This window comes from Cricetulus griseus, chromosome 2 (assembly GCF_003668045.3).
Source record: "Cricetulus griseus strain 17A/GY chromosome 2, alternate assembly CriGri-PICRH-1.0, whole genome shotgun sequence".
In the NCBI taxonomy this organism is placed as follows: domain Eukaryota; kingdom Metazoa; phylum Chordata; class Mammalia; order Rodentia; family Cricetidae; genus Cricetulus; species Cricetulus griseus.
Genome location: NC_048595.1, coordinates 162,841,049 through 162,854,492, shown reverse-complemented (window position 1 = coordinate 162,854,492; position 13,444 = coordinate 162,841,049). Strand labels below are relative to the sequence as shown.

Genomic DNA, 13,444 nt, shown 5'->3' with positions numbered 1-13,444 from the left:
GTAGTACTGAATTGGAGTTTACACTTGTATTTCTCTAATTATGAGAGAAACTGAGAACTTTTAATGTGATTATTAGTCATTATGCATATTGTTTGGAGAGATGTCTTTTCAAATCTTTTGACTTGTTTGAATTGGGTTACATTGGTTTTTAATGTTGAATTTTAGGAGGACCTTCCCACTTCTTTCTAGCACCCATTTACTTTTGATTAAGAGATACAATGTAATAAGGAATAAAAGAAGACTATTCTTAGATGATAGTGCATTGATTGATGGGGGATGGAAACCAAGCACAGTCTTAGATGATGCAGCATAATAAATTATCTTACTCATTATTAACTTTATTAATTATGAGATTAGTTAAACTGAGCTAAAAATCTACCTGCCAAACTTTAAAATTAAAAAAGTTTAATGCATATAATTGTCTTTATATGTCTGTGTACCACATGCATGCCTGTTGCTCATGGTGGCCAGAAGAGACCATAGGATCTCCTGGAATTGTAGTTACAGATGGTTGAAACTCTGTGTAGGTGCAGGGAATTTAACCCTAGTTCTTTGGAAGAGCTGGAATTTTAACCCCAGTTCTTTGGAAGAGTGGCTTGTGTTCTTAACCAGTTAGCCATCTTTCCAGCTCCCATTGAGACTAATTGTTACATCTCATTATAAACCACTCCCAACCTGAGTACAACTTTTAGAGAGCAACAGTGACCAAAGTAAAAGCCTATTACAGGATGTTAATATAATACTTCAGGGAATGAAGGGGATGGCTTAACAGACTTCATATTTTATTTGCAGTATTTAACAAGGTATGTTAAAATGCTAACTTTTTACCTAAATGTTTTACTAAACCAGAGTCATTATTATCAAATAGGTGGCAAAATGCATGTATTAGACTAGAGCTCTTTTTCCTTGAAATATTTCATTTATTCTACTTATTTTGAGACAATCTCACTATGTAGCCCTGGCTAACTTGGTAATTGCCATGTATTACAGGCTGGCCTTGAAGTCACAGAGATCTGTTTGCTTCTGCCTTCTGAGTGCTAGTATCAAGGTGTGTGCCATCATGCCTGGCCCAAATTTTAATTTTTTTTTTGGTACATGTGTGTATTTATCTTCAAAATCCAAAGTAGATGTTGGGCCTTCTGGAGCTGGATTTACGGGGAGATGCTAGCCACAGGATCTGTGTGTTCAAAGTTTAACTTTGGTTCTCTGTAAGAACATCTAGCACCCCTAGCTGGTGAACCATCTTTCCAGTCCCCTCTCCTCCCTCCAGATATATGCCTGTATATTTTCTGTTTTCAGAAGGCTTTCACATGTGTTTCACATTTGGCTTATAAAAAGTCAAGAAAAGTGTTCCCATATTAACTGAGAGAAAAGGTATTTGGAGTGTGTGTGTGTGTGTGTGTGTGTGTGTGTGTGTGTGTGTGTGTGTGTGTGTGTGTGTGTGTGTGTGTGTTGTGTGTGGCTTCTTTTTTGGGCATACTGTACTTGGCTAGAGAAACCCAGTGCTCCTGCTATTAATTAAGATTAAAAACTGTATGTGTTCACTTGTTTGCGTGGTTTGTGCTGTGATTAGGTTTAGGGTCTTGTGCATCTTAGACAGTGATTCTAGTGCTGAGCTATAGCCCCTAACCACTTCGTGTCATTTATAATCTTAAAATGTGGGTTATTGTATAATATCTCATAGTCATGGGTGAACTTAACTATTAGTAGAGACAAGTGGAAACCATACAAGGAGGAAGGAATGAAGAGCAAGTAGGAGCTATGGCAGTGCGCAGACTTTGTTTGATGTCTATAATTATCATGTAATGTGTAGTTCATCTTAAATAGCCCCTCTCCTCATTTTAGACATAGTCTGAGACAATATGAATTAGGGTTTTATTTCTATGAGTCATAATTCTGCAATAAAGTTGACCATACTTTTTACTCAAAGAGTTAATATTTTTCTTTGTTTGGTGTGACTGACAAAGAGGGCTTTTTGACATTAGACATTTAGTTATTATCTTGTTCATGATCTGGGATAATTATAGCAATAACATACAGAAGTTACTTTTGCTTGGTCTTGGGTGATGTTGCAGTATTTTATGGTTTATTCTTTCTCTCTCTGTGTCAGTGGGCTCTGTTACTTTTTGAGACAGGGCCTCTGTAGCATTGAACTCCTTATGTAGCCCAGGGTGGTTCTGAACTCATGATCCCCTTGCCTCAGCCTCGTGAGTGATAAGATTACAGGCCTGTGCCACCATGCCTATAATGAATATTAGAACATCATTAAATAATTCATCAGTATTAATGTGTTACAGTGCTTCGTGACATTATCAGTACACTTCAGCTTTTAATAATTGTAGTTGGACAGGATGACTTTACCAGCTAATCATTTTTAACTAGGTAGTCTTTTAAAAGTAATCGTTACTATTTACCAGATTTATGTAAAGTTCTGAAAATTTGGATTTTCTTTTGTATGCTCTGAAATAAAAGTGCTGAAATAAAGAAACAACAAATATTCTAAAAACATCTGTTTTTTGGATTGCATTACTGCAAGTGAATGTTTCTGACATGAGATAATCCAGAGTGAAATGTCATCCTGAGTGGTTTCATTGTATTCTGACATCACAATATAGTCAATGTTTTAGAATATTGAATGATTTAAGTATTTAAAATAGAGTCACTTGGCTAACTACTCAGAATTGAGTATGAATGCAGTCTCACGAAACACTGGAGTTTAGAGTGTGTATATTTCTAGGTTTAGCAAATACTTTCTCAAAAGGTTCTGGTTATTGCAGGTGTTTATTTGTACTGAATTTTTTTTTTTTTTTTTTTTTTTTTTTTTTTTTGCCTTCTCAGTTCAAAGCAGTATTCAACGGTTTCAAGAGAAGTTTTTTATTTTTGCTTTGACACCCCAGCAAGTTAGAGAGATATGCATATCAAGGTAAGAGGAACATTTCATATATATTTTTCCTTAAGGGTTATGTGTGTTTCATCTTGAGTTATAACAACATATGATAGACTGGTTGACTTAAAGAGAAACTTATTCTCAAAATTCTGGAGAGTTCTATCAAAGATTGAGGTATTGAGATTTTGGTACTTCAGAAGCTTTTCCTTAGGCCTTATGTCACACATGACTTTTGTGTTGCAATGCATCCCTCTATGAAACATGACACCGTGTCTTTTAGCTTAGGGATTCCTTTAAGAACTTTAATTGCATCTGTAAAGGCAGTTACAAATACAATCGCATTGTGGGTTAAGGCTTCCATGTATAAACTTTGGGGGCTCACAGTTCAATCTTTTAAAGTTCAACTATTTTTTGTTTTTGTTTTTTACACATTTTTTTCGTGTGTGTGTGTGTGTGTGTGTGTGTGTGTGTGTGTGTGTGTGTGTGTGTCGCGCGCGCACGCGCGCGCGCGCGCGCGCGCACTCTCAAGAGAGGAGAGAGAGAGGAGAGAGAGAGGAGAGAGAGGAGAGAAATGCTGCCATGGTGCAAGTGTGATGTCAGAGAATATCAGGAATTCAATTAGTTCTCTTCTGTTATGTGACTTCAGGGATTAAACTCAGATCAGGCTTAGTATCAAGTTCCTTTGCCACTGATCCCTGCTGCCAGGCCCAATTGGAATAAGTTTAGTTAAGTAGCAAACACTATATATTAGAAAAAGTTACAACCTTTGAATTAAACATCAAGCATCTTTGAATTATTTTTTAGTAACATTTGCCAATACATTTGTTTGTTTTTCTGATACTTGGAATCAAACCCTAGCCCTCTTTCTGTGTGCTGGGCAAGGGTTCCTGTCACCATCAATATTTCAAAGGAAAATTTTATTTCAAATAGGGCAACATAATAAAAGAAAGTGTGAAAATTGGGTGTGGTGGCATGCCTGTGATCCTCCTGCTCCAGAGGTAGAGGCAGGAGGATCAGAAATTCAAGGCCAACTTAAGCTCTCTGAGATTCAAAGTAAAAATGGATTTGATAGTAGCCCAAAGATAAAGCAGCTATGAACAAACATTTCTGAGACTAAATGTGAATAACATTAATGACTCTGGGGTGAGAACAAAAGCTGGGCTTGGGCATGGTGGCATTTGTTTTTAATCCCAGCACTTAAGACACAGATCTCTGTGAGTTGAAGGCCAACCTGGTCTACATACTGACACCTTATCTTTAAAAGAAAAGTACTGGCTATCTTTATGTCAACTTGACACAGACTAGAGTCATTTTGGATAAGGGAACTTAAATTTACCAAATGCCCCCACTAGATTGGCCTAAGGGCAAGCCTGCTGTCTTAGTGTTCTGTTTCTGTGATGAAACACCATAACCAAGGTAGCTCATAAAAGGAAGCATTTAGTTGGGAGCTTGTTTATAGTTTCAAAGGGTTAGTCAATGATCATCATGGTGGGAAGTAGGCAGTCATTGGAGCAGAAACTGATAGCCTGATTTATAGGCAGAGAGAGTGGGGGTGGAAGAGAGGGAGAAACAGACTTTGGGCCTGGCCTGGGCTTTTGAAGCCTCTAAGACTACCCCTAGAGACACACCTCCCCCAACAGGCCACACCTACTCTGACAGCACCACACCTCCTAATCCTTCCCAAATAGTTCTTCTAACTCGTGACCAAGAATTCAAACTGGAGCCTGTGGGACTGTTCTCACTCAAACCTCCACATCTGCAGTGCATTATCTTGTTTGTTGACTGATTCAGAACAGCCAGTTCTCTGGATGGTGTTCTGGGATCTATAAGAAAGCAAGCTGAATAAGCAAGTAAACAGTATCTCTCTGGCCTCTGCATCGCCTCCTATCTCCAGGTTCTTGCCCTGATGAGTTCATGCCCTGACTTCCTCAGCAGTTGACTGTTGTTACCTAAGAGTTGTAAGCTGAAATAAACCCTTTCCTCCCCAGATTGTTATGGTCATGATGTTTATCAATACAATAGATAACCTAACTAAGATCACAAACAAAACCACAAAACCCAGAACAGTTCAAGGTAAAACTGAACTAAATAATAGATACCCCAAACAGTTGTCATTTTGGGATGGAGAAGAGGAGGTCCAGTGGCATTTAACTTAGGTGTAAAGAAGAAACTCAGGTCATTTTATTACTCTGTAAAACATATTTAAGAGGTGAAAAGGGAAGAGGGAAAGTCTGCAGTATGATCACTTCCGGTTAAAGAGGGACTCATTTTACAGGTGCTGGAGAGATGTCTCAGTGGTTCAGAGCACTTGCTGTACTTGCAGAGAACCCAGGATTGGTTCCTAGCTCTCACCAGGTTCACAGCTGGCTGTAATTCCAGTTCCAGGGTTCTGGTGCCCTCTTCTAGCCTCTGTTGGTTCCAGACATGCACACAAACAGCATACTACGTAAGTGCAGGCAAAACACTCATAGAATTATTAAATAATCTTTTCTAAAAGTGGGATAAAGATAGGCAGACATCATTTTTTGCTGTTAATATATTACTCATACTCTTTTTATTTCCTTTGTGGCACTAGGGAACGTCAGACATGACTAAGCAAGTGCTGCTCTGCTGAGCAACCCTAGCAGCCCTTAAAGCTGCTTTCTTACAGGTTACATTATGTCCCGGGACTATAGTGAAAAGCAGAGGGAGGATTTGAAATCAAATGACAGCTCTTCTTTTTTCACCTCTTCCTTAAAGGATGTTTCTGTGAGATGTTAAGGCAGAAAGGATATTGTAGTAAGTAACTTTGGGAAATTCTGTACTTAGCATATTATATGTATTTACAGACATTTCAATATTTATTATGGAAGTGTGCATTGTCAAGCTTCTAAGTGAGTATAGCCAGATTATATATCATGAATTTTTTGTTTGTTTGCCTTTTTTTTTTTTTTTCCAAGACAGGGTTTCTCTGTGTAACAGTCTTGGGTGTCCTAGAACTCGCTTTGTAGACCAGGATGGCCTGAAACTAGCAAAGATCCGTCTGCATCTGCCTCCCAAGTGCTGGGATTAAAGGTGTGTGCCACCATTGCCCAAAATTACATATCTTAAAAAAAAAAATCTTATACAGGGTAATGTTTTCATAAATAAACTGGTTTGTAACAGTCTTGAGAAATTACTAAGTCAAAAAGAAAGAAGTAAATTATAATTTATATAAAAATGTATCATTAATCTGTTACTTAGTGATAAATCTTTGCTTACGGTCAGCACTAAGTGATTGCTAGGTACAATGTGAGAAATGAAATGACATCACTTTACACAACTGGTTGCAGTCTTATTTTGTTGTTGTTGTTTGTTTTGTTTTTTGAGTTAGGGTTTTCTTCATGTAACCCTGGCTGTCCTATAACATACTCTAGATCAGGCTGACCTTGAACTCACAGAAATCTACCTGCCCCTGCCTCATAAATGGTGGTATTAAAGGTGGATTACAATCTTGTTAATGAGCCAAATTATTTAAATAAAATATGCATTGGCACTGTAAATTGTTACATTAAAAAATAACTCATTTAGTCATGGCTGATGAGTCGCTGTGAGGAGACAGGAGATCACTGTTAATCTTGGTGCCTTAGAAAGCTTTACTGAGTAATGTGTGTGTGTATGCCTGTATGTGCCCAGAGTTGTAAATTGTTGTGAGCTACCTTAGCTCTCTAGCCCCCAGTGACCATGTAATCTTAAAATCTGTTTTTGCTTTGTTTTCTACCTTTGGTGCTTAAAAGCCTGTGCCATAGGACTTTTTGTTGAATTCAGACATTGTTGTCTGGCAGCTCCTGTTGCCTGCTGTTTACATCCTCCTTCTCTTTTCTGGAGTTTTGCTTCTTGTCTCCTCTCAGTCTTCTTTAGCAGCTGTGCACTTTCTGCCTTTCTGGGCTCACCTCTTGGCATTTCTCTTTCAAGTTATGCTCCTCAGCCTAGCAAAGTTCTAATCTGTCTCTAGTTGAGAAAACTCGTACTCATGGAAGCACTAAACAGAAAGAGAATTACTATTGTACTCTCCTGTGTTCTAATTTGATTGTGGCAAGTAACTTCAACTTTGAAAACAAATTAGGAACCCCCCCCCTTTTTTTTTTCCTGTAGGAATTGTCACATTTTGTTTTGGTTGTATCTACTACTAGCATAAATCCTTAAGGAAAATACTATATTTCATTTATCTTTGAAGCTCCAGGAACCATACTGAATTGCTTGACTCGAATAAATGGAATATTTAAACAATTTAATGAAGAATTGCTTAGAAGGGGTCAGTAATATTTAGGATATTGGGCTATTTTGAAGAAATGCTTGAGAAGGATGTAGGTTACTGGAAGAAAGGGAAGCAGCAGGGACAGAAACGCTAGCTGCTTATACTTGTGCACATCTTAAACCCAGGCATTTGAGTTACTGTGTTTAATCATCACAGTAACTTGATGAAGTAGATATATTCATTTTCTCTCTTTAACACATAAAGAAACTGAACACAGAAAGTTGACTAATTTGCCAAAGGTCAGAAAATTTGGGACTGGAGAGTTAAGTTAGTTACTGCTGTCCCTTCCAGGGAGCTACACAATAAAGAAATAGTGCACAGGGTGAAGGCTAGAGTGCTTCTTAAGGTAGGACGACTCTGTAACGTTTTCCCGCTACAGTCCAGTGCTTAGAATAATGGTTAAGAGTGATACTGCATTTTTATCAGATTTTATATATTGAATTTAAAAAGTGTTCTTTTGAGACAGGGTGTCATATAGGTTAGCTAAGGATAACCTTATGTTCCTGGTCTTCATACCTCTGTGTTGGGGTACAGGCACACACCACCCACCATGTGTACTGGCTAGTTTTTTTTTTTTTTTTTTGTCAGCTTGACACAAGATAGAATCATCTGAGAGAGGAGGGATTTTTTTTTTGTTGTTGTTGTTTAATGTATACAACATTCTGCTTCCATGTATATCTGCACACCAGAAGAGGGCACCAGATCTCACTACAGATTGTTGTGAGCCACCATGTGGTTGCTGGGAATTGAACTCAGGACCTCTGGAAGAGCAGTCGGTGCTCTTAACTTCTGAGCCATCTCTCCAACCCGAGAGGAGGGAATCTTAATTGAGAAAATGCCTCCATGAGATTGGGCTGTGGGTAATATTGTAAGGCATTTTCCTAATTAATGACATGCTTGCCTGGACTATGCATCAGCTCCTGCCTTCGGGTTCCTGCCCAGTTTGGTTTCTGCCTTGACTTCTCTCAATGGACTATGATGCCATTAAACCAAATAAACCCCTTCTTTCCCTTTTGGTCGTGCTGTTTCATCTCAGCAACAGTAACCCTAAGACACTCATCAAGGAAACTTCTTGAATTGTAATGTGCGTACATGTCACCTGGAGGTCTTGTTTTATTTTGTTTTTTTTCTTAATTGTGTGCAGGTGTGTGTGCAGGTGCCAGTGGAGGCCAGGGGAGTTGGATTCTCTGGAGTTGGATCTTTAGGTGGTTGTGAGCCATCTGATAAAGGTGCTAGGAATTGAGTTGAGTCCATTGGAAGAGCAGTTTATACTGTTAACCACTGAGTCCTCCCTCCAATCCCTGGAGATCTTGTTAAAATACAGGTTCTTAATTTTAGGTCTGGGACAAGACCTGATATTCTGCATATTTAATCATCTCCTAAAATATAACAGTTCTTAAGTGTAAAGTGTAGACTCCATTCTGATAATAATACAGAAATAATAAACGATTCTGTGTCTATAGTTTGATACATGGTTATGAAATTACCCTTATTATTGTGTTGGACCTGTAGGTATTAGTTTTACTGCTTTGTTTGAATCACCTATGTATCTCTAAAAACTGTGGGACTATACTCAAACCAATAAGAATTATCTGATGAATGAAACTTTATATTAAAGAAGTTTCCAAGTGGTTAGAATGTTCAGTCAAAGTGAAGGACAACTAAGCATGTAGATTAGTAAACTTCAGAACCCCATGTTAACTAAATTTGTTATGTGTTAAAGCAAATATTGTATCACCAAAGTTTCTTCAAACTGAAAAATATACCTCAAAACTGATATGAATAATGACTAGAACTGTAGTAAGTAGAGGTTATAATTATTGCACTGTTTGGTTAGTGTCATTTTACATTTAAAAAATTGTGTGTGTGCACACCTGTGAACTCAATGATGGCAATCTTGAGTGGTGGCCAGAAGTTACCTTCCTCTGTTGTTTCTATCTAGTTCATTGAGCCAGGGTCTCTCTGTGAGCCTGGAACTTGTTATTCTAGTTAGTCTGGCTGGGCATGCAATCATGGATTTCCTGTCTGTAAATCCTTCCCCCTGCAGGGTGGCAGGGTTTAGTTGCTCACTGTAAAAACAGCACCCCACCTTTAACATGAGTGCTTGGGATCTGAACCATTATCTACTGAGTCATGTCCTCAGCCGCTGTTATGTGAATTCTTATTGTATGTTTGTAACCTTTTTTCCCCCCTTGCCAATAGGGATTTTTTGCCAGGTGGCAGGAGAGATTATACAGTCCAAGTTCAGCTTCGGTGAGTTTGATAATTTTTTAAGTTCTATCCATTGGAGTTTTAAAATATGTAAGCATGGTTTGGAACCCTAACAATTCTTTGTATTTTTCTTTTTCTTTTTTTTAAATACAGACTTTGCTTGGCAGAGACCAGTTGTCCTCAAGAAGATAACTATCCCAATAGTTTGTGTATAAAAGTAAATGGGAAACTCTTTCCTTTGCCTGTAAGTTGCTATCTGTTCACGAGATTTTTGTGTAGGTTTAGTATAAATAGTGACAACTTGGTACTGAATGATAATTCTAGCCATCTCTAGGGAGGTGCATGTAACTCCTTGGATAAATAAATGGCTGATTTGGGGCCTAAGGAAGATACAAAGGATGAGCCTGAAACTTTATATTCTAGAATTCAAGGAAGTTTTGATTGGCTCTTGGATCATATCTAACAGCTGAACTTGGGCACTTGAGCTTACAAAACATGATATATTTCTGAATTAGCTGGGTTTAGCCTGTAGATTCTATCAAGGAGAGCAGAAATAGCAACCAAATCCAGGATTGTAAGCTTGTCCTTGATGATGCACGTACTTGGGGTCCCAGCTTGTTGTCTAACAGTGAAGCAACTTCTGGAATATATACAGTGTAAACATATATAGCTGATTTCTGGCTTGAGATTACTGGAATCTTCAAATCCTTATGTCTTAAAATAGCATTTCAGTTGTTGAACTGTACTGTATTTTAGTTACTACTGTGGCCTGTAATACATCACTAAATTGGTATGGTTGTGTAGAAAGCTAACAATATTGTTATTCAGGAGCAGGGGAGAAGCCTGTATTGAGTACTACAAATAGAGGTGTATATTTGTGTGATTGTAGTGCTGTGTGACTCCACTGATATTCCATGTTGCCCTTTCAGCAAAAGCAGCTGTTAGAGACAGGGAAGCTATTTGGCAGTCTTGCTAGGCTTGAGACTTGACTTTGAATGATTATGTGAGCAATACCTTTGAGCAGCTGAACAAGTCACATAGTGCAGTTCAGGAATCTAGTTTCTCCAAGAACCAAGTGCTTATAACTGTTCACGATACAGGCTACCCCCTTTCACCAAGAAATTCTGTAGTTGCTAGGAATGTCATTTGTTTTATTAATTAATAAGCTATGGGGCTTAGAAACCTGAAAAATTACTTGTCCCTTGAAATTTTATTTACGAGAGTGCACGCGCGCGCGCGCGCGCGCGCGCGCACACACACACACACACACATATACACACACATATACACACACACACACACACACACACACACACACACACACACACACACACGGATGCATAGGAGTGCCATGGTGAACACATGAAAGTCAGATGACAGTTTTGAGGACTGAGTTCTCTCCATTTTTATGGGTCCTAGGGATTGAACTCTGATGACCAGTCTTATATGGCAAGCTCCTTTACCTGATGAATTCATTTACTGGCATGCCCAATAAATTTTATAGAGCTTAAGCACTGCTGTACCACTCACTGACTTTTTCTAAAAGATGCTTGAGAGACTGTGAAGTCTGAAATAGTCCTTTGAGAACAAAAGGGTATGGGTTCATATGATCAGGAGGATTGCTTACCTTGGATGATCTGTACATGTTCAAGTTCAGAAGCCATGTGAGTGGAGCATGGGAACACACCTGGAATCCTGACATGTGGAAGGCTGAGGCAGAAGATCTAAGGTTCAGTGCTAGTCTGGGCTACATTATGAGACTGAAAAGCCCAATAGGACATTTTGCCTCTCAGATTTCTAACCTTCTGCAGTAAGAGTCACAAGAGCTGTCTTTTTCTGAGTGTATTGCACAAACATCTGAACCGGAGAGGAAGCACCTCTACTTTGAGCTGAAGAATGCCAAATTGGGTGGTTGGATGTTTGACAAAGGTAGTCTGGCAAAATCACAAATCATAGGGTAATTCTATGCATACTTTATGTGATATTTTCCCCCTCACGTTTATTTTTTACTGCTTAGTGTGTGCTAAGATTCATTAGACTCTTGTTGTTTACCTCTTTTACTATCCTAGGAGAAAGATAAAACTGTGGAGGCTCTTTTTATGTGTTTACAGACTCACTTTAAACCTATCCTGTGTGATATGACTGTGCCATTGATGGAGTTTGCGGTGTATCAGATCCTCCTAAACTTGTTAACATTTTTATAGTAACTATGATACCTATACAGTGTATCTCTAAGTTTCACAAAACTTTAAATGGCCCAGTCAGTACCATTATTTTAATGGATGAGGTCTGTAACTTCATTATGATAGGTCTCTGTTACTCTTCCAGACATTTGGCAACAATGAGAATGAGATATTTGAGTACTAGTGTCTGCCCTAAAGCTCCAAAGACCCCTAACTCCCTACATTAATTAGACTGTCTGTGAAGATAGGGGTTCTCTGGCATTCACCCTTGAGCTAGGGTGCTTGTGAAGAGGAAGAGTATGATTATTGGGAGAAAAGACTAAGACATATTTCAGAGACAGAAGCAGCAAGGCGCTTGGTGTTCTGCATCAAGTCCACAAACTTCATGAAAATCTTTTCCTCCTTATTTTGAGATCTGGTTGGCCTGATACTTGTTATGTGGACCAGGTTGTCCTAGTTACCATCCACCTCCTGTTTCCTGAGCTCCAGGATTAGAGCTGTGCCACCATGCTTGGGAAACTGTAGAGAACAGATGACATAAGCTCCATGCAGTTGACAGAAAACTTCAAAGTACCTATTGGTCCCCAATTACTAGTCACTAGGATAATGAAACATAGTGTCTGTATTTGCACTTAGCAGGATTCTGAGGTTCATGACAATCATAAAAGTATACTACAGTCTCAAGAAAGATACAGTGGATCTTTAGGGGTTGAATTGAGCTCTGTATATAGATGCGGGACCTTAATCCAATTGTAAAGACCATTAATAGGCCACAAAAGATTTGACTCATCTTGCCTGTGATCTCAATTTGCTGAAAACAGATCCTGCAGGGATAATCTTAATTGGATTATGAAATTTCCAATGGTAAATCTGAATATAACTTGTCTTTGACCTAGCATAAGACCTTACATGTGTGAATCTATTATAATATACAGTCATTGTGGACCCATTGCAGATGGCTACTATATTGCATTTACAAAGTAAATGGAATAGGAAATATTAATTGCTTTGACAGTAGTGTGTGCTTGGACTCCCACATAATCAAGTAAGTGATAAAAGCAGCTTTATCTTGCACACTTTAAGATTATTTCATTTTTAAATGTATATGTCGTGTGCATGTATATAGTATTTTGTATTCACATGTTGGCATGTGTTCAGGCTGATGTTTGTGCATGCATGTAGAGGCCTGACATTAATATTGGGTGGTATTTTGATCATTCTCCACTTTATGTTTGGAAGCAGGCTATCTAACTGAACCCAGAGTTCACCATTTCCTAGCTAGTCTAGCTATCCAGTTTGCTCTGGGAATCTTGTCTGTCCTCTATTGTTGGGATTATAGGAGGCTGGCATGCCATCCTGGTTTTCCCCTGTGTTCTGGGACCAGAACTCTGGTCTTTATATTTGTTCAGCAAGTGTTTTATCTACTGAACTGGCTACATGTTTTAATTTTTAAGTTTGTGTGTGAGTGTACATGTGCCAAAAGTTGACATTGGGATGTCTTCCCTTATTCTCCCTCTTAATTCTTTGAGATAGTATCTTGCTGAACCTGAAACTCACCAACAGTCTTAGTTTCTTTTCTTGTTGCTGTTATAAAACACCCTGATAAAAGCAACTTAGGGGTGAGATTTCTCCCTTGATGGGAAATCTTATTGTAAAGAGTGAAGTCCTTGGATTGATGTCATGAATCAGGGAAAATGGGACAAGTAGCTTTCATTTGCTTCATGATGTGGTACCATAGAAAAGACACAACATTCCCTATGAAATACTGGTATCTAAAAATTCAAACCCAGTGTTTAAGAGTATTTGATGATGTGACAGAAGACCTGAGTTTAGTGTTCAGCATTCACATAGGGCAACTCACAGTGGCATGTAACTGTAGTTCCAGAT

General features: G+C 38.5%; 1 protein-coding gene across 11 annotated transcripts in view; it reads left to right on the top strand.

Moving 5' to 3' along the window:
• The window catches only part of Pias2 (protein inhibitor of activated STAT 2), an 80,687-nt gene that overhangs the window by 33,977 nt on the left and 33,266 nt on the right, over positions 1–13,444 (top strand). For all 11 annotated transcript variants that reach the window (XM_027397933.2, XM_027397941.2, XM_027397934.2 and 8 more), the window contains 3 exons: positions 2,839–2,923; positions 9,366–9,416; positions 9,528–9,618. In XM_027397933.2, the coding sequence (XP_027253734.1) occupies positions 2,839–2,923; positions 9,366–9,416; positions 9,528–9,618 (227 nt within the window). The remainder of the gene's footprint in view (positions 1–2,838; positions 2,924–9,365; positions 9,417–9,527; positions 9,619–13,444) is intronic.